We start from the raw sequence: 26,022 nt of genomic DNA, 5'->3' as shown, positions 1-26,022 counted from the left end.
TGCTCGTCGTCCCCTTATGCCATTTCAATTGTCATTAGAAACCACATTTGTTTAAGCAAGTCAGCCATATCGCCTATGTTTTCTGAAAAGGCAGTAAATGAGGCTGAATGAACAGTTTTGCTGCCAGACAAGGCTCCGCTGCAAACCTGGGGTAGCAGTGGTAAGGTGTTGGGACTGCTGTTGGGACTCTGCTGTCCGGACAGCTTTATGTAGGCCCTAACAGTTTGCGGGCAACGTTTGTCACCGTTATAGTGCAATTAATGTATTGTTTAGTGTTGTTGTGTAGTGGCTTTGCTGGCATGCATCCCCCTCATTTTTTGGGAGTTTGCCCCACCAAGATTTACATGTTAAATTGACACTGGAGGGTTTCCAGTCCCCAGTTCCCTTTAAATTGTTTCAACTTTGACACAAAATTTGCCCCTCGTTTTACAGATGCTGTCTCACTGAAGACTGGAATTCTTTGCCGATTATCTCCCATTGAAGTGAAGGTGTGTTCCATTGGGAATGACTGACATCACACATTTTCCTAAAAAGACTCAAATGGCCAGCAGGACCTAAAACTATTCTGTCTGAATAGATTATTGTATGATACATTCATAGTTTTTTTTCTGTAACAAAGTGTATATTTTTGTACTGAATCTATGTTAATACCTCATGCTTAGCAATTCAAATATACCTCAATAATGACAGTCAAACTCAAGATCATTGCGTCCGTGTTCGCAACAACAAAAAAGGTACTGTGTCTTTTGGTGGTCTTTAAAACATGCTTTCTGCCCATTGAAACAAGACAAAATGGGAAACTTCTGTTCTTTTAATAAAATTGTTGAAAACAAATCAATTCATGAATAATAATAATACAAAAGAAATGTACTCACAATTGAATGGCAAGCCCTTATACTTGGACTGAAACAAGAGCATAAACAATGTATAGTACTGCTTCCAGTGATGGCCCATTCCAGTCAAAAGGAATAGAGAGGAGTAAGGTATTGCATTTGATCACACAACTGTACTCTATAATTCCATTATGCTGGAGACAGTACTGGCAACAATTAAAAATGTGACCTATTGAGTGAGTCAACTTTTGCATGGTTATAAATATGCTATAGACATGAAACCACCAGCATCCAAGTGGTAACAAAAATATTTTAAAAAATTATAAAAAAAGTTACAAAATTTAAAACACTAAAAAATTCTAACATGAAAATAGTGATTCCAGATCACCAAAATATTTTGACAATTCACATATTTCTTTTCACCATAACACTGTAAACTCATGCAATAAAAAAAATGGGGTTGTTGTGTCAGTAACAATTGTGCCATCTTCTCGACAAGTTTGTTACTCAACGTTTTCCCAAAACAAAGTCACTATTCCAGTATCTATAATATCCCTCGAACATGACTTTGGGTTTCCAACCATCTTTATCAAAGGTTCATCGTTAGGGCAGTTTGTGACTTATTTTCCTTCTCTGCCATAGTTTCTGGTGAAGAATGAGGGGGATTCGTGACCATCTTTATCAAGAGTTCATCATCGGAGTTCTCCTTATCCCCTGGCAAATAAATAAACAACTATAGGTGCTGCATAATAGGTAGAGAATAGCCGACTTCAATGTTATCTATCAAACAGTGCAGCTGTAGACTATGTCAAAGATATTCCATATGGGAAGGGAAACATTCTTACCTGCACTTCTTTTACCGGTGTTTCCCACGTTGGCTCTATAGTTATCTTCCATGACTTCTTTAGTGTCACATCTCTCCAGAATAACCATTAGGCTCTTCATTGGTGGATTTCTCACCATCTTTTTACTCAAGGGCCCATCGTCTGAGCTGTCATCCAAAGAACCTGATAAAGCAATACAAATAATCAACTATTGCATAAAACAAGACAGAACCTATTTTATTGTGTATTTTGGATTGTGCTGAAAAATAATTCTCACCTTCACGTGTGCTTTGAACAACTTTGGTGCTCCGTCTGATGACTGCTTTGTTCACAATGTCTGGTCTCGTCTTCTTTCTGGCTACCACAGTCTTTCCTGATACGCCCCTCTTCTTTAACGGTGTCGTGGTCTTCTTTACAGCTTTAAGAGGCTTCTTGACTAGATTTATCAAGGGCTCGTCATCAGAACTCACCTCTTCCTCTGACAATTCAAACAGGATGAAGCAAAAATATGAGAGAAATTTAACGACCCAAATTCAACGACCCAACCTGAGCTGCCATGATATTGTGCAATACATTTTTAAATGTGCTCTACAGAATTAGTTACCTCTGCTTATTTTCCCTTTAATTTTATTGCAGTTGTTGCTGTTTGATTCCTTAGCGACACACCTCTTCGGTATTGTACTTTCAGTCTCTTTAGCTGGAGACTTCTTGGTCAGATTTATTAATGGCTCATCATCAGAGCTGTCATCTGAGGTCTCTGATCATGCAATCAGAAAACAAAACATTTGACTTAGAAACAAGGATACAACTCTCCAAAATATTATGTTATGGTGAAAGCATGGAACCAAGAGGCGATAAGTATTCTCACCTATACTCCTGTTGTGTTTTTTAAAAACTTTACTGGGCTTTTTAATGCCAGGTGTTTTTCTGGCTGTAGTGGTGGGTGTCTTTGTTCGCATTTGTGTCTTGAGTTTGTCGACCATCTTAATCAGGGGCACGTCATCTGAGCTGTCACCTGATGATGAGTCTAGTTACATAGAAGAAAAAATATGAAGAGGAAAGCAAGTTTAGTCCCGCTGAATCCATTTAGCTAATTTCTGTATATACATTCTAAATACAAGATTTGAGGAACTAGTCTCACCTGTGCTTATTTTATTAGTGTTCTGTGAGATATTTCTGCGCTTCTTCACATCGTTCACCTCTCTGGCTGTGTTGAAGGGTCTCTTTTTGAATGGCAATGATGTCTGTTTAGGGATCTTTTTAACCATCTTTATCAAGGGCTCATCGTCTGAGCTATCATAGGAGTCCTCATTCTGGGTTGAACCTACAATTACGACATAGACAAAACAAATTGATACCTCCTTCCATTCAGAATAGTAGTGTGTGGGTTTGTGTGTGTGTGTGTGTGTGTGTTGTACAGTATTCAGGGCATAGCCTACATGTTGAGGAGCTTGAGAGGGGTTCCCACCTGTGAATTTGTTGTTTGTCTTCTTGATGCCATTACCTGTTCCTCTTTTGATATTAGTAGTCCCTGGCCTCTTTGCTTGTACAGTGGATTTTTTAGCTCTGGGAAGTTTATTCACCAACTTCGTCAAAGGCTCATCATCTGAGGTGTCATCCAACCCTAATCACATAAACAGTGAATATGATGATCAACAATATATAATTATAAATATATTTAATAGGCGTTTAAAGGTTTTCATTTCACTGTAGTGTTCGCTCACCAGAATCTTTTCTAGTGCTATTCTTTGACTCAGGTTCAGGTTGTCGGTTCTGGTCTTTTTCACCCTGAGTCCCATTGTGTTCAATGTGCTGCGGCTTCTTCTTTACTAATGCAATTAGGGGTTCATCATCGGAGCTGTCATCCAAGGACTCTAACGGTACTGCCAGAACACATGTTAAAAGAATACAACTGCTAGCTATAAGTCATTGCATATGTTCGAGGGGCATACCGTTAGAGTCCTTGGATGACTTGTCTAGTTAAATAAAGGTTAAATAAATAAAATATTCACCTGTGCGTGTCTCCACCATGTTTTACTTCCACTTCTTCTGCTCAATCTGAAGCTCAAGTTAAAAGGCGCGAGGATATACACAAAATTGAATACTCAAATAACACACTACTATGTAAATGTAGCTAGCGATTTACTCAACAAGTAAAAAGCTTGATCCACCGATTGCCTTTTCCTAGATATGCAAGACTGCAAGATGTCAATTTCCTTTTGTTTACACTTGCTAGAAGCATCGAGCTCTGCGCTAGAACAGAGAGGAAAAGGCGAAGCGAGAGATTTTACTCCGCCTAAAATCTTTCCACGAAATAAACCCACGAAGTGATGAATTTTTGTATGTAGGTGAACGAGTGTCGAATTTGGTCAACAAAAAATGTAATTGCTCATTTGCTACCTGAGGCTTATTTTATCGAATAGAAGTTTCGAAATGGTTAGGTTGAATGCACTGCTATAAGTAGACCTACGTGGCATTTCGGAAACGACTTTATATTGCAGTTGTGCCTGTTGTCATAGAGATAGATAGACTCATCATAGATAGCATAGCCATTGCCATTGTTGGATTCCGCCATTTTAAGGTAGCCAACTGGGAGGGGATTCCAAGAAGTTGTGAGCAATCAGCCAATGTAAAAGAAGAAAATTGACTACTTAAAAAATTGAGATAGCCCCAATGGCGCTGCCCATGCTGTCACAGAACGTTATAATGGCACAATTACAAATATTAGTCCTCTATCTATCTCTATGGCATGTTGTTCTGCCCTCTCATTGGCTAGAAGGGTCCCACCTGATGTCACCTCCTCACGTCTGCCTTCCATCTTTGATGACATGTATTTCCATTATTAGAGCGGTCACTTGACTATCTTGTCAATGTAAATGACAATCTTCGACTTGAAGGCTCGATGTCCCTGTTTGATGACGTCATGGTCCAACATTTTGTGTTCAATATTGAAACTACTGGGAGCCAACTTGTAAATGAAGAGGGTCTTTTACTTAATTATAAGGAATTCTTATCACTTTACAAGATTCCTGTAACATCTAAAGATTTTGCAATTGTTTTAGATGCCATTCCCTCTGGTGTTGCTTTATTATTCAAGGACGTGTCAAGACCTGACCCTCAGAACATACCTACGATTAAATCTGTTGACTCATCAGTAGGAAAGATTTGTTTTTCTTTTAGTCCATCCAACAACAATAGAGCTCTACGAGCCTTGTTTCAACAGGATGTTGTACCTTATTGGAATGGTTTTGTTGATAAAATCTTCTTCGGGAAAAAAGTTTGGATGTTACCACACACATACCTACTTATTAATACAATTAAGTAAGTTTCTTTTTAAATTATTCATAAATATTTTCATGCCAACCACTATATGAAGAAGTTTAAGAAGAACATAAATTAAAATGGTACTTTTTGTAATGACCACCGAGAAACAGTGTTGCATCTTTTTTGGCATTGTATTCATGTAAGAAATCTGTGGTAAGACATCAGTAGATGTATAACAACACATTTATGAAGATTTTACACTATTGTGGAGAGATGTACTGCTTGAATTCTTTTTTAAGTTGAAACAATTTTAAGTAATTCATTGAATTATTATTTTGGTCAAATTTCATATTCACAAATGTACATTTACAAAAAAAACATTATTTTTTTTACCTTACAAAAATAAATTTAACTATATTTTAAATACTCTACCAACAGAAAAGCTGTTAGAATTATAAAATGTGTGTATGCCCCATAAAAGGTCCTTGTGTAATGTGATATTGTACTCCCTAGCCCAGTTGTTCTTTATGTATACTTGTGTTCACCAATGTACTTTTTGTTGTTAATAATAATAATTAAAAAGTATAAAAAGGATGAGTACTCGAACCCTCCCCCCAAAAAATAAATAATGTAAACAATTCTAAACTAAATGGGTGTATTCATTCCGCCTATTAAGTTACAAAACATTTCTTAAACGGAAGCAAACTGAACTTAACAGGGAGGGACATACCGGAATTTTACCCAGTTTGGTTCTTAAACGCTAAACGGTTTCCATAATGAATACACTAGAGTTTCCAGTTGATGAATTCAGGTAGATCCCTCCCCGTTTGATTCCGTTTTCGCCGTTTGGTTCTTAGAGTAAGCAATTAACGGTTTCGCAAACAGAAGCCGTTTACTCCAATTCGAAACCGTTTACTCCAACCGTTTACTCCAACCGTTTACTCCAATTGCAATGAAAACAAATTTCTATTGGACAGATTTAGGTAGGTCCCTCCCCATTTCGTTCCTGTTTGCTTCGTAGAGTAAATGGTTACCGTTGCAAAACATTTTAGCAAAAGACGAAACGTTTTGCAACGGACTCCGACTAATGAATACACCCCTGTAGCGTGCTACGCAGCTAGTGACAAATCAGTGCAGTCCATTAAGTCTCAATTAAGTGAGTCAGTCATAATGTATTTAGTTTGGTTCATTTATTAAGCTACACATGTTTAATAAATGCCATGTTCGAACATGGTGTCAGAATATAGACAGAGGAACATGATAAGTATGGTAGCCAACTAAAGCCTCAATAACCTGGAAAGAGAGAGAACTGTCAAATGTTTTCAACTTTTCTTGCTAAAAACAATGCAGGTACAACTAATACCCAATTGAAGGCTACACTAACTAACCAGTCACTCTGATTATAGCCAAATGACCCATCCTTATTTGGTGTTTATTATTTGGCCCAGTTTATGAAAACGTGAATTATAATGAATGAATTAATCATTACAAAAAAAAACACTAATGCAGAAGAACTCATTTACATAACGTCTCAACTAAAATCATATTAGTCCTTGGACAGTTAAGCGCTCATTATCCCCACACACACACATTGGAACTTTAAAAGGGCAGCAGGTAGCCTAGCGGTTAGAGCGTTGGGCCAGTAACCGAAAGGCTGCTGGTTCGAATACCCAAGTCGACAAGGTGAAAAATCTGTCGATGTGCAAGGCACTTAATCCTAATTTGCTCCGGCGACGTACTACTATGGCTGATCCTGTAAAACAACACATTTCACTGCACCTAGCTGGTATATCTGACTATAAAACATATATTTTTATTATTTTTTAGAGCCATTAATGATGTGTGATATTGACAAACAAATGGCGAAGATCCATATAGAATGTAAATACCGTTTATCCATTTGTACATCAAAATGAATTGTTCAGGAGCATACGTGTGCTGCCGATCCTGAATTACAGTGATCTCCAACGAAACACACAAGATGCCTCATATTTCACTCATAATAACAGAAAAACTTAACCATAACATTTCAAACAGCATTAGCCATCTCTGCTCACACGAGGTATAGTACACACAAGAAGAAGACACCACCTAAAGAGGAGCAACTTGGGGAACGAATGCTTCGCTCTGTACAACTTAGATGTCTTTATGCTGGTATCGTGTGACCGCTCGAAGGGAAGGACTCACAAAGCAGCTATTTTACTCGCTTCTCGGACGCCACTCAAATAGGCTCCTGTTACCGTCTGAGGAAAGTGCCTGTTGGTCGCCTGAAGATAGAAAGACAGGAAAAAAACAAATGTTAAATCAGGGGCCGTATCTATCAAGCGTCTCAGAGTAGGAATACTGTTCTAGGATCAGGTATCATCTGTCCTTGTCATCTGATTCATTGTGATCTAAAAGGCAAAACTGGTCCTAAATCAGCAGTCCTACTCTGAAAAGCTTCTCATGGATGTTTTTCCTTCCAGGCCTTTCCTTCCAGTTCTCTGCTGCCAATGACTGGAACGAACTGCAAAAATCACTGAAGCTGGAGACTCATATCTCCCTCACTAGCTTTAAGCACCAGCTGTCAGAGCAGCTCACAGATCACTGCACCTCTACATAGCCCATCTGTAAACAGTCCATCCAACTACCTACCTCATCCCCATACTGTATTTATGTATTTATCTTGCTCCTTTGCACCCCAGTATCTCTACTTGCAGTCATCTTCTGCACATCTACCATTCCAGTGTTTAATTGCTAAATTGTAATTACTTCGCCACCATGGCCTATTTATTCCCTTACCTCCCTTACCCTACCTCATTTGCACTCACAGTATATAGACTTTTTTGTCCTGCTGTATTATTGACTGTATGCTTGTTTATTCCATGTGTAACTCTGTGTTGTTGTATGTGTCAATCTGCTGTGCTTTATCTTGGCCAGGTCGCAGTTGTAAAGAACTTGTTCTCAACTGGCCTACCTTGTTAAATAAAGGTGAAAAAAAGAAGTTCTCTTTCAAGTGAAGGCCTGTAGTAATACATTGGTATAAGACACAGGAGGTTGGTGGCACCTTCATTGGGGAGGACAGGCTCGTGGTAATGGCTGGAGTGGAATCAGTGGAATGGTATCAAATATATCAAAACACACATGGTTTCCAGGTGTTTGATGCCATTCTATTTGCTCTGTTCCGGACATTATTATGAGCCGTCCTCCCCTCAGCAGCCTCCACTGGTGTACATACGATGATAAAAGGGGTCAGGTCTTACCTCCCCAGCAAAGAACACTTTTCCTTGCACATCTTCAGCAATGATGTCATAGGCCTCCCCACTGCCTCCTGTCTTCACAAAGCTGTATGACATCTGAGACCACATGTCTCTGCTCCACCGAGTCACAAAGTAATTCACCGGCTCTGGGACCTCCTACAATGGAAAAATACGTGAAGATACAGGTACAACATTATTTATTTTACATTTATTTTCTATACCTTAAAATGTCATTTGTAGTAGTCCTGATGTGTGGTTTTCTGTTCAAAGTAGACAGTTGTTCTAATACCTGCTCCTTGAAGAGTTCCCGCAGCACCTTCATGCACTGATCAGCGACATCTTTGTCCTCCATGTCCCTGATAGAGGGCAGAGCTTCACCAGTGATGACGGACATCAGGACACTCCCCTTTCCCTGCGGAATAGGCCAAGATAGGAACACATCTTTTTCTCTGGTAGGAAACCTTTTTTTCCCTTTTTTACGTATTCAGCATACATTCCTGTCCACAATTCAACAGGTTCACTTCAACGAACATGCTGCAAAAACCTCAGCTGTCTCCAATGTCTACATAACAGCATTTCTCTCCTTTGAAATAACAGATGATTACATAGTAGTTAGTACGGATAGCTAGAGTACAAAGATGATTGCTGGTATCTCACCTGTGGATCCATGTCATAGAACACACCAAACATCCCTCTCTTGTCAGGACTGGGTGGAATGTGACCAAAGTAATCTGCTCCTTGGATCTTTCCGTCCCAGAAGCGAAACGGGAACTGCAGAGCAACCTGAGAGTAGGAATGTGTGTTAAGACAGTTTCTGATGAAGAAACGTTGGTTATTTGGTTATTAAATTATTACATCTGAGCTCCTAGTGTGTGCGGCTCTCCTTTTCTTTTTCAGGTGTTCTACTCTGCTAGCCAGCACCTCTCCTAAACAGGTGTTCTACTCTGCTAGCCAGCACCTCTCCTAAACAGGTGTTCTACTCAGCTAGCCAGCACCTCTCCTAAACAGGTGTTCTACTCAGCTAGCCAGCACCTCTCCTAAACAGGTGTTCTACTCTGCTAGCCAGCACCTCTCCTAAACAGGTGTTCCACTCTGCTAGCCAGCACCTCTCCTAAACAGGTGTTCTACTCCGCTAGCCAGCACCTCTCCTAAACAGGTGTTCTCCGCTAGACAGCACCTCACCTAAACAGGTGTTCTACTCCGCTAGCCAGCACCTCTCCTAAACAGGTGTTCTACTCTGTTAGCCAGCACCTCTCCTAAACAGGTGTTCTACTCCGCTAGCCAGCACCTCTCCTAAACAGGTGTTCTACTCAGCTAGCCGGCACCTCTCCTAAACAGGTGTTCTACTCCGCTAGCCGGCACCTCTCCTAAACAGGTGTTCTACTCCGCTAGCCAGCACCTCTCCTAAACAGGTGTTCCACTCTGCTAGCCAGCACCTCTCCTAAACAGGTGTTCTACTCCGCTAGCCAGCACCTCTCCTAAACAGGTGTTCTCCGCTAGACAGCACCTCACCTAAACAGGTGTTCTACTCCGCTAGCCAGCACCTCTCCTAAACAGGTGTTCTACTCTGTTAGCCAGCACCTCTCCTAAACAGGTGTTCTACTCCGCTAGCCAGCACCTCTCCTAAACAGGTGTTCTACTCAGCTAGCCAGCACCTCTCCTAAACAGGTGTTCTACTCCGCTAGCCGGCACCTCTCCTAAACAGGTGTTCTACTCCGCTAGCCAGCACCTCTCCTAAACAGGTGTTCTACTCCGCTAGCCAGCACCTCTCCTAAACAGGTGTTCTACTCCGCTAGCCGGCACCTCTCCTAAACAGGTGTTCTACTCAGCTAGCCAGCACCTCTCCTAAACAGGTGTTCTACTCCGCTAGCCAGCACCTCTCCTAAACAGGTGTTCTACTCTGCTAGCCGGCACCTCTCCTAAACAGGTGTTCTACTCAGCTAGCCAGCACCTCTCCTAAACAGGTGTTCTACTCCGCTAGCCAGCACCTCTCCTAAACAGGTGTTCTACTCAGCTAGCCAGCACCTCTCCTAAACAGGTGTTCTACTCAGCTAGCCAGCACCTCTCCTAAACAGGTGTTCTACTCTGCTAGCCAGCACCTCTCCTAAACAGGTGTTCTACTCAGCTAGCCAGCACCTCTCCTAAACAGGTGTTCTACTCCGCTAGCCGGCACCTCTCCTAAACAGGTGTTCTACTCAGCTAGCCAGCACCTCTCCTAAACAGGTGTTCTACTCCGCTAGCCGGCACCTCTCCTAAACAGGTGTTCTACTCCGCTAGCCAGCACCTCTCCTAAACAGGTGTTCTACTCCGCTAGCCAGCACCTCTCCTAAACAGGTGGTCTACTCCGCTAGCCAGCACCTCTCCTAAACAGGTGTTCTACTCCGCTAGCCAGCACCTCTCCTAAACAGGTGGTCTACTCCGCTAGCCAGCACCTCTCCTAAACAGGTGTTCTACTCCGCTAGCCAGCACCTCTCCTAAACAGGTGTTCTACTCCGCTAGCCAGCACCTCGCCTAAACAGGTGTGTGTTTCTTTCGCCTCTAGATTAAGACAGTTTCTGGTGACAGGGTGAACCAGTTTCAGTTACATCACCCAGACTGTGTCGCAGCTCTAAACCCTTACCTTTTCAATGAGACCTGCTCCAAGACTGTGGATGGCTTTCAGCTTTCTCTCAGGAAGAGGAGGGTTGAATTTAATGATATTCTTCTGGAGTAAAGTCAATGGGACTGTCACCAGAACCTAAAAAAAAGACCAAATAAATGTTCCCAAAGCTACAGTTAAGAGTTGAGTGTCAGGGAAGACAACTGTACTATAACAGGTAAGAGTAGGGTGTCAGGGACGACAGCTGTACTATAACAGGTAAGAGTAGGGTGTCAGGGACGTCAGTTGTACTATAACAGGTAAGAGTAGGGTGTCAGGGACGTCAGCTGTACTATTCCAGGTAAGAGTAGGGTGTCAGGGAAGACAACTGTACTATAACAGGTAAGAGTAGGGTGTCAGGGAAGACAACTGTACTATAACAGGTAAGAGTAGGGTGTCAGGGAAGACAACTGTACTATAACAGGTAAGAGTAGGGTGTCAGGGACGACAGCTGTACTATAACAGGTAAGAGTAGGGTGTCAGGGAAGACAACTGTACTATAACAGGTAAGAGTTGAGTGTCAGAGAAGACAACTGTACTATAACAGGTAAGAGTAGGGTGTCAGAGAAGACAGCTGTACTATAACAGGTAAGAGTAGGGTGTCAGGGACGACAGCTGTACTATAACAGGTAAGAGTAGGGTGTCAGGGACGACAGCTGTACTATAACAGGTAAGAGTAGGGTGTCAGGGAAGACAACTGTACTATAACAGGTAAGAGTAGGGTGTCAGGGACGACAGCTGTACTATAACAGGTAAGAGTAGGGTGTCAGGGAAGACAACTGTACTATAACAGGTAAGAGTAGGGTGTCAGGGAAGACAACTGTACTATAACAGGTAAGAGTAGGGTGTCAGGGACGACAGCTGTACTATAACAGGTAAGAGTAGGGTGTCAGGGAAGACAACTGTACTATAACAGGTAAGAGTAGGGTGTCAGGGAAGACAACTGTACTATAACAGGTAAGAGTAGGGTGTCAGGGACGTCAGCTGTACTATAACAGGTAAGAGTAGGGTGTCAGGGAAGACAACTGTACTATAACAGGTAAGAGTAGGGCGTCAGGGAAGACAACTGTACTATAACAGGTAAGAGTAGGGTGTCAGGGAAGACAACTGTACTATAACAGGTAAGAGTAGGGTGTCAGGGAAGACAACTGTACTATAACAGGTAAGAGTAGGGTGTCAGGGACGACAGCTGTACTATAACAGGTAAGAGTAGGGTGTCAGGGACGTCAGCTGTACTATAACAGGTAAGAGTAGGGTGTCAGGGAAGACAACTGTACTATAACAGGTAAGAGTAGGGTGTCAGGGAAGACAACTGTACTATAACAGGTAAGAGTAGGGTGTCAGGGAAGACAACTGTACTATAACAGGTAAGAGTAGGGCGTCAGGGAAGACAACTGTACTATAACAGGTAAGAGTAGGGTGTCAGGGACGACAGCTGTACTATAACAGGTAAGAGTAGGGTGTCAGGGACGACAGCTGTACTATAACAGGTAAGAGTAGGGTGTCAGGGAAGACAACTGTACTATAACAGGTAAGAGTTGAGTGTCAGAGAAGACAACTGTACTATAACAGGTAAGAGTAGGGTGTCAGGGACGACAGCTGTACTATAACAGGTAAGAGTAGGGTGTCAGGGAAGACAACTGTACTATAACAGGTAAGAGTAGGGTGTCAGGGACGACAGCTGTACTATAACAGGTAAGAGTAGGGTGTCAGGGAAGACAACTGTACTATAACAGGTAAGAGTAGGGTGTCAGGGACGACAGCTGTACTATAACAGGTAAGAGTAGGGTGTCAGGGAAGACAACTGTACTATAACAGGTAAGAGTAGGGTGTCAGGGACGACAGCTGTACTATAACAGGTAAGAGTAGGGTGTCAGGGACGACAGCTGTACTATAACAGGTAAGAGTAGGGTGTCAGGGAAGACAACTGTACTACAACATGCATCATTACTCTGTAAATAAACAAATGAGTCCTTACTTTCTGTGCTGTCCACTGAGTCCCGTTGGATGAGGTAACTTTGACTATATCCCCTGAGTAATCGATAGCTTGAACCTACAATGAAACAAGTGTACTGTGATTGTGAGGCATTGCTCGAAATGCTTGGGTACAAAGAAAATTGAGAAACCTCTCACTTTTATCTAACTATATACTACAACCAAGATGAGAGGAGAATGGGCAACGAAAGGAACATAAGGAGATATTATTAGGACGCACCCTAAGTGTGCACTTGTTCACACATCTAAAAAGCATTGAATTGCTTAAGGCATTGGCTAGTAGGAGTCTCCAGCATATTTCTCATACCAGTCATTTCCCTTCAAATCAGTGAAGGAAAGTGAACAAGTGCACACTTTGCGAGGAAGGAGAGTTAACTGGGACATAGTATTTGATGGCTCACCGGGCTCTTGATGCGGATGTCGAGGCCCTCAGCCAGTTTGTTAAGCACAGACGAATAGCCCTCTGTCAGCAGTGTATGGTCTCCTGAGAACTGAGCAAAGAACTCATTGTGGTCCCAGGATCGAGCCGACACCTGCGAACACACACACACACGGACAAGGACTATGTTCAGGGGTTAAAGCAACAACAAAAAATCCCATGACTGAAACTTAAGACGATCTCAGATGGATTGTCTGGGGACAAGTTAACCTCCACGTTCATGTAAGAAAGTCATAACCATCATGCTTTTAGGGAAAGAGAATCATTTTGTACATGTGCCCTTGCTTAGGGGGTCCGGGGTCCTCAACGGGATCATTCTTTTCACAAGGACTGAGAAGCTCAGTTCTGGTGACTTAAAAAAATAGATATAATACATTCTACTCAGAAAAGCATGAAAATAAAATGACACCATTTAAAATATAATTTCCACCTCCAAAAATGGGCCCAATAAATATTGGTAAAAATGATGTTAAAATTATTTGAACATATTGGATCATTCCAATATAGCCTATGCATGGTCTATATTATCAGGTATGCTATCAGGAATAAGCATTAGCACCTGTAGCCCAACTGATAGCATAGCGACTATAAAATGTACACAGGCTGAAGCATGGGGTTGGTCCATCTGCATTTACCCCATAGAACACCACATCCTGATTGTTATTAGTCATTTATTATAAATACATCATTATTAATTAGTATTCACTTCCCTTTTTTTCTATTACAAAGTGTGTCACTGACCTTTGAAGACAACATTGCCCATTTTAAGAGCTCTGTTGCATAGTTCCACCTAAACCATTCTTGTAACTCTGGTGGTAAAACTGCATTTGTAAAACGACGCCACGCGCAATTGAAAGAGTATAGAACTAAACGGGATAGCAATGGAAAACTGGGATCCCACTCTTCTTTTAGCAAAGGCAAAAACTGCTTTCAAAAGTCTTTTCCCACGACTGCATTGGCTCTCGTAACTTCAATGAGCTTCGAGAGGAATATTTATAAAACACAACAAGCCGACTTGGTAAATAGGTCAAACATTCTCCTATGGGGTTGTCTGATTTGGTTTTAATAACATTAAAATGGCAAAAAAAACTGTAGCATAGTATTTGAATGACTTTACCAGCAGCTACAGTAGACTAGACAGCGCTGTGGCAGCTGAGCGCTGCTGTGGTGTGCATTACAGACTGTTTCATTCCCTTCATCTGAACATCGGAGTGTCATCAACAATCATGCATGTCAGTTCAATACACACAGTGTAATACATTTATTTGGGAATATATTTCATAGCCTAATACAGACAAGCATGTCTGTTCTATGTCATCTCCAAACCAGATTTGATTGAGCATCTTCACTGATCGGAGAAAAACGACTTCTCCAGAATCCATATGATGGAAATCCGTTGCTGTAACGGAGAACTTTTAACCCCTGACTATGTTGTCATAACTCTCCTACGGTCACGTCATCGACTGTCACAAGAGACAGGGTAGGAATGATCTCATCCTCAGACCTGGTCCAGTGTGCTTCCACAGGCATATTCCAGGTTGCTGAGATGGAACTGAAGCACTTTCTCCTCCAACTGGCTGAACTGGACCCCAGACTCCTGAAGGAATGTTTTGTAGACCTCCTGGATTTTCTCTGGAAGGGAAAATTGTAAAATGATAGAAACTAGAAACTGACCAAATGTCTATCACTACTTTGTACTTCATATAGACATATGACTTCATATACTGTATAAGCAAGTCATTGAGAGGAGTGACTAGGGTTGCAAAATTATGACAACTGTCCCAAAATTCCCAAATCTTCCAGCAATCCTGGTTGGAATATTTCTGGAATCAGGAGTAAATCAGTATAAATTCTGTGATTACTCTAAAAGCCGGGTTTATACTACACAATTTTGCCCCATATTTAGCTGTCCCAGACAAGTTGAGATCGGAGACAAAATCCCCATGTCGTTGCCTACTCGGGACGCGCGGCCGTCACCGACACTCGTTTAATGTGAGCGGGTCAGAGACGCAATCTCAGGGCTACCGATCTCGTCTTTGAGCAGTCCCAGACGTCCCCATATTTTCAAACATGTTTGATTTTAAATCGGCACAAAATCTGCAATGCTCTTGTAGTGTGAGATGTGCAACGACACGTTTTGAGAACAGTGATGAGCAACAGCCAATGAGAGCTCGCCAGAAAAGAAGCCAGTGAGATGATGACGTTGTTTGGCATCACCCAAGACATGTAGACTCTGGAGCAGGAGCCATGACTACTACTAGTATGCATTTGTACTTGTCATTAACCAAAGGAAAAGTAGCTAATTTTTTCAGCTCTGAAGTTCACAAGCAATGTTATTCAATTCAAAATGTTGGCTAGTTATTTCAACTCAGTATGACAAGCATGAATGTCTGACTGAAAACATTTGAGGCTGCTTTGAGCCACAGCTTGTTGGAGCTACGTTAACTCTAAATCACATCATCGTTTTGGTGAGAAAGCGTGGTATGAAGAATCCTCAAGACCAAGTGAATAATCTTGTAGTGTGTGACCCCTGTCTGTGCCACACCGTTTAGTGTGACCCCTGTCTGTGCCACAGCGCTTACTGTGAACCCTGTCTGTGCCACAGCGTTTAGTGTGACCCCTGTCTGTGCCACAGCGTTTACTCTGACCCCTGTCTGTGCCACACCGTTTACTGTGTGACCCCTGTCTGTGCCACAGCGTTTAGTGTCTGACCCCTGTCTGTGCCACAGCGTTTAGTGTCTGACCCCTGTCTGTGCTACAGCGCTTACTGTGTGACCCCTGTCTGTGCCACAGCGTTTAGTGTCTGACCCCTGTCTGTGCTACAGCGCTTACTGTGACCCCTGTCTGTGCCACAGTGTTTACTGTGACCCCTGTCTGTGCCACAGCGTTTACTGTGTGACCCCTGTCTGTGCTACAGCGCTTACTGTGTGACCCCTGTCTGTGCTACAGCGTTTAGTGTGACCCCTGTCTGTGCTACAGCGCTTACTGTGACCCCTGTCTGTGCCACAGTGTTTACTGTGTGACCCCTGTCTGTGCCACAGTGTTTACTGTGTGACCCCTGTCTGTGCCACAGCGTTTACTGTGTGACCCCTGTCTGTGCCACAGCGTTTACTGTGTGACCCCTGTCTGTGCTACAGTGTTTACTGTGACCCCTGTCTGTGCTACAGCGCTTACTGTGACCCCTGTCTGTGCCACAGTGTTTACTGTGTGACCCCTGTCTGTGCCACAGCGTTTACTGTGTGACCCCTGTCTGTGCCACAGTGTTTACTGTGTGACCCCTGTCTGTGCCACAGTGTTTACTGTGTGACCCCTGTCTGTGCCACAGTGTTTACTGTGTGACCCCTGTCTGTGCTACAGCGTTTACTGTGTGACCCCTGTCTGTGCCACAGCGTTTACTGTGTGACCCCTGTCTGTGCCACAGTGTTTACTGTGTGACCCCTGTCTGTGCCACAGTGTTTACTGTGTGACCCCTGTCTGTGCTACAGCGCTTACTGTGTGACCCCTGTCTGTGCCACAGCGCTTACTGTGACCCCTGTCTGTGCTACAGTGTTTACTGTGACCCCTGTCTGTGCTACAGCGCTTACTGTGACCCCTGTCTGTGCTACAGCGTTTACTGTGTGACCCCTGTCTGTGCTACAGTGTTTACTGTGACCCCTGTCTGTGCTACAGTGTTTACTGTGACCCCTGTCTGTGCTACAGTGTTTACTGTGACCCCTGTCTGTGCCACAGTGTTTACTGTGTGACCCCTGTCTGTGCCACAGTGTTTACTGTGTGACCCCTGTCTGTGCCACAGTGTTTACTGTGTGACCCCTGTCTGTGCTACAGCGCTTACTGTGTGACCCCTGTCTGTGCCACAGTGTTTACTGTGTGACCCCTGTCTGTGCTACAGCGCTTACTGTGTGACCCCTGTCTGTGCCACAGTGTTTACTGTGTGACCCCTGTCTGTGCTACAGCGCTTACTGTGTGACCCCTGTCTGTGCCACAGCGCTTACTGTGTGACCCCTGTCTGTGCCACACCACTACAGGAAAGGAGGTTGTTTAATGTGAGAGGTTAAGCGACGTTAGGATTTTGAAAGTCGTGTAGTGTATACACCAGGCTTTACCGCTATTTCTGTAAATCCTTGGAATTTTGGGGAAAGTTACCAGAATTCGCAACCCTAGGAGTGACCACGAATGTGTTGTACCTCCCAGAGGAGTGTCCTGGTTCTGAGACTTGTCTTTCCTCCATTCTGACACCACATCCAGGATGGCGTTAAAGTGGAAGTCCATGCGCTTATCGATGGCCGGGTCTGTGGCACTCCCTCCCTCCTGGAACAGGTCACACCTCTCCCCCAGCTTGTGCATATTAATGCTGAGCTACATACAAGAGAAGCAACTGAGTATGTGAATACTTGTAGGACCCGAAAGACTTCTGAGGCATCTATTAGCAGTTACACAATACTAAATGAAATGTGGCAGCAGCATAAAAAATACAACGTTCCTTGGTTGAACTTTGGGTGAATGATTAGAAACGTTGACATTGAAAAATCCTGTTTTCAAGGTACGGGTTTGTGAGTGAATGACTGAGTGCCAGTAGTTTGTGTCAGTGTTGTTACAAAGAATCTCTCACCTGCTCACTCATCAGTGCAATTGGGTTGTTCACACAGCCGTTCACAATCTGAGCCCCCCGACCCACAGTGACGCCGCCCAGCGATGTATCGTCCCACACCCGCCCTCCAATCCGCTCGCTCGCCTCGAGCATCACCACCTGTGATTGGATCAAACACTTGGAGGTTAAAGTTCATGAAGAAGGCACAGCCACAGAACTCATCAGCAGTTATTCATTCAATATGTTGTGAACAATATTATGTATACTGCATTTCGGACCAAGAACATCTTATGGGTTATTATAGGAGTAGGTTCCATGTCTGAATTAACCTAAAATCAGGACACCCAGCTAGCACATTTGTTTCCTTGGAAGTTGTGGAAACATATGTTTTTGATTTCCATAGGTTCTGGGAATGAACTCATACGTTTCCTGACAGGTAAAACAGATGTTTTTTTTTTTATGTTCTGAGAATGGAAGTGAAAATATCACCTGTTCTGGGAACATACATTTTTAGGTTGCAGGGAGGTTCTGAGAACAAAAATGATAGGTTATTTGAAGGTAATTAAATAACGTTCTGAGAACATGTTCAATAAGACTTTTAACAACACTGCTAGCTTAGTTTGGGTTCACTTTTTGAACTCCAAGCACAGATAGGACACATGGAAATGAATTTTCTTAGGCATTAATCATGCAAACATTTTTTTTTTTTTATTGTGGCACGGCATCAGTGAGATTCAAACATATGATCTTCTGTTCTCTATCCATGGAATTAGTCCTCTGTGCCACCAGGATTGAGCTAGCATACCATGTTTTTTTACTCATACAAAGCTGTTAATTTTTATCTATTCAAACAGACCCCATTTCTAAAAAAACAAGCACTCATTAAGATCAGGTGTGGCCAATTAGTGGACTCGGCCAACACACCTGAACACACGTAACAAGATAGAGTTTTGTTGAAGCTGAGAACAGAATGTATATATTTTTAAATAACATTCTCAGAACGTTCTTTGAACGTCACTAATGTTATCTTGTGGTTTTTATGGAAAGTTTTCATAATGTTCTGAGAAAATGACTTTAAATAGAACCATGAGGAAACCTGTAGAAAACGTTATGCTGAAGTTCTGAAGTTCCCACAGCAGAACATTGTTTCTTAACGTTCTCTGAACAATTTGAGAAATATATTTTAAATAGAATCATGAGGAAACGTTATGTTGAAGTACTGAAATTCCCACCTAAGGAACATATGGTTCTCAGAATGTTACGTGCTAGCTGGGTATCCTGCACCATTCCCAGAACATTGTAGGAAGTCCTGGGAATGACCATAGGACAACCACGCTCTCACCAAGCTCTAAGAAACATAAGGTTCTCAGAACATTATGTGCTAACTGGGTATGGTCAAAACATCGAAAACAAAAATGAACACTTGAAGTAGTTCTACATTTTAATCTTAAAATATTACCTGCATGCCAAAGTTTTGCAGTTGCCGCGCAGCAGCCAGCCCCGATGCCCCGGCTCCAATCACAATCACGTTCTTCTGCAAAGACCAACAAAAATTCTGTATGAGCTGCAGAACATACCTGGACAAAGTTGACGGTAGAAGATTAGACACACTCACGTTGTGGTAGCGCTCAGGAAGCAGGGGCTGTTTGACTGATAGAACCCCAGTGTTGATCAGACCCTTCCTGGTCATGAAGAGAAGCACCCTGTCCATTTCCTGTACACAACGCACACGCACCAGCCCTCGCACAATGATGTGGGGAGCACAGTTCTGGGGTGTCAGCACCTCCTAGACATGAGAGGAAGGGACATATTTAATCATTATCACCAGGCCCTGTTGTGTTTAATTGATAGAAAATCCATGTAATTTCTCCTAGGTCATGTAACTACATTGTTTTCCCTCACTATTCTATTAGTCTCTCATCAAATATAGGTACGTGACTAGATGGCTGGGTATGTGAAATAACATGTGGAAAAAGAAAGTAGTCCACACAAACCAGGTGGACGCTAGTGGATGATCCAGCCTACCTATGGAGGAAGAGGAGACGGCGTGTCTGATGAAGAGCTCTAGGCCTGTCTACCAGTATCTGACTGACGTTTCTCCCTGCCTGTCTATCATCGACGCTCCCTCCGCTCAAGCTACTGACTGTCTTTCCCAACTGCCTCTGAAGCTGTGAAAGACCACCAACCGTGAACTGACAGACCTCTACATTTATTTTTGTTTTCAAAGTAACTTTGAGATTCTTGTTTGTAACAACAACAAAAATCTATTAATTATTATTATTACTACTATGACGCTTCCAAAAAGTATCTAATTTAAACAGTGTAGGACTTATCTGTCTGGCTACCTTACAGCCTCTGTGCCAGGAGGCTAGGATGAGGTTGCGCAGGGCCAGGTACATGGTGGGGTCACGGGAAAACTCTGGAAACTCATAGAGTTCATCCAGCTCCATCATGTCCGGTCGCACACACAAGGCCTTCCCACACTCGTTGGGCTGGTAAAAGGGCTGGAAGTATGGACACAGCCCTGGAACTGAACACAAAGTATGAGTTATTGAACATGTATTTACTGACCATGTGTGACTGGTGGTTCAACAGACTAGCTAAGATAATAGAAACAAAAGTATCCTACTTCAGCAATAAGGCACGAGGGGATGTGGTATATGGACAATATACAACGGCTAAAGGCTGTTCTTAGACACAACGCATCGTGGAGTGCCTGGACACACCCATTAGCCGTGGTATATTGGCCATATACCACAAACTCCTGAGGTGCCTTATTACTATTATAAACTGGTTACCAACGTAATTAGGTCAGTACAAATACATGTTTTATCATACCGGTGCTATACGGTCTGATATACCATGGCTGTCAGCCAATCAGCATTCCGGGCTCGAACCACCCATTTTATTATGGATATTAACTACTTGGCAATTTACTGGTTCCTTAGCTCTGGGTCGTACTCCCTTCTCTGTGAAGTAGAGCACCAGGGTTGAGATGTGGATTCTCTTCCCACCCTGGATGGACTTACTCTGTGGTGGGACGGCTCTGCAGTGCTCTGCCCTCAACTCAGCATGAGAGTGGTTGCTGGTGGATCCTGAGGGGCTCATGCCCACACAGTCGGGATAGTAGGCTGTGAGGAAAGGGTTGGCCGGGCTGTCCTTAAATAACGGGGGCAGGATCAGCATGGAATGCCACCAGCTGTCGATCACCTCCGCCACTCTCTGTGGAACACAACAAGGTTCTGAATAAGGACAAGGCTGCAGTGATACTTTAAATTGTTGACTGAAAATGAAGGAACTCAGAAGGTCATTTTTAAAGACAGTCACTCACCAAATCTTCTGGCAGGGAGCACTGGTCTGGCCCTTCGGTCTGTAGATGTAAACACGTGATATTATGGCACTATCATGAAATGTCAATAGGGTTATTGTTGATTATGTTGTTGTCTCTTCCTCCTGCTACTTCCTGTTTACCTTGACATTGTTGAACTTCATGCCACAGCGATACGTGGCTGCTAGTGAGGCAGTGAGCTGGATCTCCTTGGTTAGCTGACGCCATTTCCCACAGTCTGGCTTAGTGCATTGGACCTGGAAACCAATCACATTGGAGTGAATGTGTTTGAATTACTCACTTGATGGAAAGTGGCTGCATTGACCTGAATACTATGCCAGTTAGCTAGACATTTCAGGTTGAAAGGCAGCTGTGTTGCTCTCACCCAGTATGGAAGCTGTTGATCTGCCATGAAAGCTTTCAGACTTGGCTCACTCTTCCCATTGCCAGTCCAAACCCTCTTCCAGGATGCATATGTCTCATAGCCATCTTTGTGACTGATAAACCAAGGAAAGATATAGCCATTACATTCAGATCAACAGAGAACAGGTGTCTATGATGACGTGTTTGACAAAATGACAATGTTATTTTTTTAATTAGACTGTTAACCTTCTATAGTAGTGATCAAAACACTCATTGCAAAAGTGCTCCCCGCAGGACAAATGGTACCACCGAGAAGTGTAGCCATTTTTGGCGCACCTGAAAGAAAGAGGGAGAGCAGTAAGAAACCTGTCAGCAAGTACTCAACACACTGAATGTGACGTCATATTTTCTCTCCATTATGTTCCAACAGGTGGCATCACTCATACGGGACGCTTGTCCCTCAACTGATCGGTGCAGGCAGAATCGTCACACTATTTGATGTAAGACAGTGGCAGAACTCCCATACTTGCGTTCTAAATAGTAGGCATACGAAAATAGAACATATATGACGTATATGAAATTTCAAAAACTTTGTATGCTTTAAATGCCAGGATATCCTACTCATTTCGGCTTTTCATCTAGTACAATTCACTGCACACTATTGAGGGGGGAAAAAAAATCGTCTTTCCAGACGCATGTGTGTTTGACAACAGATGATAATCAGAGAAGGTGACGAGCTGTACCAAAATAAACAAGCGGCGGGAATCAACGCAATTGTGCATCAGATGACGCATCCTCAGTATGGATGAGTAGTATGTTGATATTAGTTGCTTACTGCATTCATTTGTACTAAACAGTACATTCTAAATAGTACGTAGTACACAGTATGTAGTTTTAGTAAGTAGTAGGCAAGACAGATTTCAGACACAGCTGCCAATGACTCTCTCTGGAAACCACCAGTGAAGTAAAAACAGGAGATGATACCACAAATAGAACAATGAGATAGATATTTCACCAGATGTATAAATGTGAAGTATCCGGTTGGCGTATCCACTCAATACCAAATATGGTAGTGAGAGAAAGCCCAATGGCTAGCAGTGGATGGATTTTGGCCGACATTCTGATAATTTACTCATTGATGAAACATTTGATCTCAATACAGTTTTCTGTTCCCAAAACTACAATCTGTTACAAACAGAGTGGACAAAGTTTTGTAGACTTTACGGTTTGCCAAAGCTTGTAAAAACGTCATTGTTTAGAAGGAGTGCAAAGGCAAATTGAGTTATTGCACACGAGCACTTCAGAGTAGGTGTTCCCTAACGGAAATATGCAAATGTGACTAGAAAGCACCAATAGGATCTCGCTAGCTCGTGCTTGGCTCTAACCACCTCCTTGCTTGTTCTGCCCACTATGACTCATTTGTTCCCATTTGTAATGACAGGCTGTTGTCTATCTTGGTTAAATTATAAAAAATATTTGATGATACCTTTCAGAGGCACTAGCAAAGCACACTGGGTATGTGGCCGAGCATCCAGCCTTTTCACACTTTCTGTACTTCTTCTCAGATTGGTCCTCTTCTTCCTCTGTGTCAGTGGCTTTTCTTTTAGTCTGGAATCCAATGACAGACAGACTTCAATATCAAGGAAAATATGTTCATTACTGAAAGCAGAGAGATTGGTAAAAGGCAGGAGGCTCTTAATGGGCTGACTAGATGGCAATGGGTAAAGTGGGTGAGAATGACTGAAAAAAGGTGGTCTCACTACACCACACAGTCCCAAACTAGCCAGAGCCGACAGATCTAGTATTGTGCCTAGCTCAGGTACAATACTTGATCTGCCAGCTCTGGTTTGTCCCAAAGCAACTGTATGAAGTCTGTTTTGTCTAATATTAGGGTGCACATATACCTGTCCAGGTGGAGGATTATTACAGCGCTTCATTCTGACGTTGACCTGTCTACCGGAGGAGCGAAGGGACGACTGACCATCCCCAGATGATGACTCCATTGCTGTCCTCTTCTTGGCACGCCGAGCACCTGAAGCATTCACTGTATAATCTGTAAATTGACCACATATCATATCACTGAATGTGACCATGTCACAGCCTAGATAAAACATGTCATAACACATGACCTCTCATGTATTATTAATTAAGTAATACTAGATTTCCAACATGAAGCTTACGTGCTGCCCCATCGACCATTACTTAGCTGCCCAAAACTAACTGCAATGTGGATATGCAAATGTTCCGCTGGCTAGCCGTTAAGCTGGCTAGCGTTAGCTCAAAAGCTGAGCTGTCAGACAATATCGTCATAGTATGGAAATAGCGCGCTAACCTGCATCTGTCAGCATAGCTGGCTGTGCTCTATCTCTCCGATTCAGAGTCTATTCCTTTATTTGAGACGATTTGAAGAATTATTTGTTATCAATCTGTCTTTGTTGTTGTTATTCTGAGTAGGAAATGAAGGCGAAGCCAAAGATAGAAACTGTGGCTAAACTGACACCAAAACCTACTTCCGGTGTGTTACAACGGGGAAGTATGCGTTTCGAGTTTGTACTGTTTGGTATCTTCTACTTGCCATAGTAGGGGTGATAACCATAGTAACGTATACATGCGCACTTCGGTGTGTCGGTCGCATTGAGTTATGGTCCGATGCCAACACATCCATATAAGTGGGTGTTTTTGTGAGATGCATTGAAAGTACCGGTAGTTATAATTCTTCCAGGTATTTGCAATGTTTTTAATGGCAACTACCTGAAAACCTTGAGTTGTACACAGTGGTGGAAAAAGTACCCAGTTGTCATACTTGAGTAAAAGTAAAGATACCTTAATAGAAAATGACTCAAGTGAAAGTAACCCTGTAAAAAACGACTTGAGTAAATTACTTAAGTAAATGTAATTGCTAAAATATACGTAGGTATCAAAGTAAAAGTACAAGTATAAATCATGTAAAACTCCTTATATTAAGAAAACCAGACGGCACCATTTTCTTGTTTTTAAATGTATTTAAGGGTAGCTAGGGGCACATTCCAACACTCAAGACATCATTTACAAATTAAGCATTTGTGTTTAGTGAGTCCACCAGATTTTTTAAAATTTAACCTTTATTTAAGGTTAAGAACACATTCTTATTTACAATGACGTCTTATAGATAAGAGGCAGTAGGGATGACCAGGGATGTTCTATTGATTGGTGTGTGAATTAGACCATTTTCCTGTCCTGCTAAGCATTCAAAATGTAATAAGTACTTTTGGGTGTCAGGGAAAATGTATGGAGTAAAAAGTATATAATTTTATTTAGGAATGCAGTGAAGTAAAAGTAAAAGTTGTCAAAAATATAAACAGTAAAGTACAGATACCGCAAAAAACGTTTTTACTTTCAAGTATTTTTATTTAAGTACTTTACAACTCTGGTACACGACGAACTCTGTAAAGCGGTATTTTTCACAAATGCTTTTGCAATGCTCTCATCGGAGGCTTCAATGACTAAGTTAAAAACATTCTTTTTTTTTTTTTTTTACCTTTATTTTACTAGGCAAGTCAGTTAAGAACAAATTAAGGAAGGCCAGCATCCCGAGAAGGCCAGCATCTCGGAGTCGCCTCTTCACTGTTGAAGTTGAGACTGGTGTTTTGCGGGTACTATTTTATGAAGCTGCCAGTTGAGGACTTGTGAGGCGTCTGTTTATCAAACTAGACACTCTAATGTACTTGTCCTCTAACATGTAAAAAAAAAAAGAAAAAAAAAAAGAGTCTGCAAAACCTGGAGCTTGACAGTAGAATGGTTCTCCAGGAGGTCCATGGACAGGACCAGAGTCTCAGCCAGCTCATTGTGCTCTAACAGCTGCACCAGGTCTTGCAGACTCTTCAGATGCTCTCCAGCTCCTGTGGTAAATAACAATAACAGCAGCCACCGCAATTCAAACATGATTTGCTAAAAAAGGACAGGTGAATTGGTTTCTGGATGCGTTGTTTTGTTTTACAGATATGAACTGGAGCCTAATGTTAAAGGCACAGAGGGCACAGCAGATCTGCTTCTGTGTGAATGAGTCACAGAGCTCCATGCCGTCTATACTTCCGTTAGGTCAAGGGTCAATTAGCTGCATTACGTTACGTTAGTGTTTTATTGATAGACTGAAAAACATTCCAAAGTACAAACAAATGATTAATACTTTCTTTTGATACTTTCTTTTCTATTGCGTTTTCGATGTGTTATAAACTGTAACGTCATAGATAATGTTTGTGTCTACTAGCTGTTCAAAGAAGGCTGTGTTGTCCTGAACCTGCTGCCTGCTGTACCTGGTGAAGACCACTATGGTGTCCTGAACCTGCTGCCTGCTGTACCTGGTGAAGACCAGTGCTGCTCCCCTGAGGGCCATACCCCTGTCCAGCAGGAGGCGCTGCAGCTACAGGCTCTGGCCGCTCTGGCCACCGTGGCTCCACTGATGCTGGACGACTACATGACCTGTCAGGGAAACACCTGCCGTCTGCTGCTGTTGCAGTGGTGTGCCGAGCGAG

The 26,022-nt window shown here is 42.6% G+C and overlaps 2 protein-coding genes across 4 annotated transcripts; both read right to left on the bottom strand.

Annotated features, from left to right (window-relative positions):
• Positions 1–793: 793 nt before the first annotated feature.
• Positions 794–4,106, bottom strand: LOC120022591 (nucleolar protein dao-5-like). Of its 3 annotated transcripts, none has more exons than XM_038966559.1 (9): positions 3,670–4,106; positions 3,382–3,540; positions 3,126–3,281; positions 2,799–2,981; positions 2,526–2,684; positions 2,262–2,414; positions 1,935–2,135; positions 1,679–1,840; positions 794–1,547 (listed from the first exon to the last, which is right to left on the bottom strand). In XM_038966559.1, the coding sequence occupies exons 1-9, from the start codon at positions 3,686–3,688 to the stop codon at positions 1,423–1,425; spliced, it is 1,317 nt and encodes a 438-aa protein (XP_038822487.1). In that variant the 5' UTR covers positions 3,689–4,106; the 3' UTR covers positions 794–1,422. The 3 variants fall into 3 exon arrangements, with proteins under 3 accessions (XP_038822487.1, XP_038822488.1, XP_038822489.1); XM_038966560.1 differs by having other exon boundaries at positions 3,162–3,281; positions 3,670–4,105; XM_038966561.1 differs by lacking the exon at positions 3,382–3,540 and having other exon boundaries at positions 3,670–4,098.
• A 2,540-nt stretch (positions 4,107–6,646) lies between these two features.
• Positions 6,647–24,009, bottom strand: LOC120022572 (lysine-specific histone demethylase 1B). Its single transcript, XM_038966530.1, has 21 exons — positions 23,844–24,009; positions 23,416–23,564; positions 22,998–23,119; positions 21,758–21,847; positions 21,534–21,645; positions 21,292–21,405; positions 21,152–21,190; positions 20,850–21,042; positions 20,166–20,350; positions 19,436–19,606; positions 19,280–19,354; positions 17,842–17,979; positions 17,417–17,588; positions 14,737–14,864; positions 13,195–13,326; positions 12,777–12,851; positions 10,781–10,897; positions 8,818–8,943; positions 8,450–8,572; positions 8,164–8,316; positions 6,647–7,188 (listed from the first exon to the last, which is right to left on the bottom strand). Exons 1-21 carry the CDS (start codon positions 23,857–23,859, stop codon positions 7,105–7,107), a joined length of 2,514 nt encoding a protein of 837 aa, XP_038822458.1. The 5' UTR covers positions 23,860–24,009; the 3' UTR covers positions 6,647–7,104.
• Between the last annotated feature and the right edge of the window lie 2,013 nt (positions 24,010–26,022).

This window comes from Salvelinus namaycush, chromosome 27, assembly GCF_016432855.1.
Source record: "Salvelinus namaycush isolate Seneca chromosome 27, SaNama_1.0, whole genome shotgun sequence".
Taxonomy (NCBI): Eukaryota; Metazoa; Chordata; class Actinopteri; order Salmoniformes; family Salmonidae; genus Salvelinus; species Salvelinus namaycush.
This window is presented reverse-complemented; position numbering and strand designations above follow the sequence as displayed.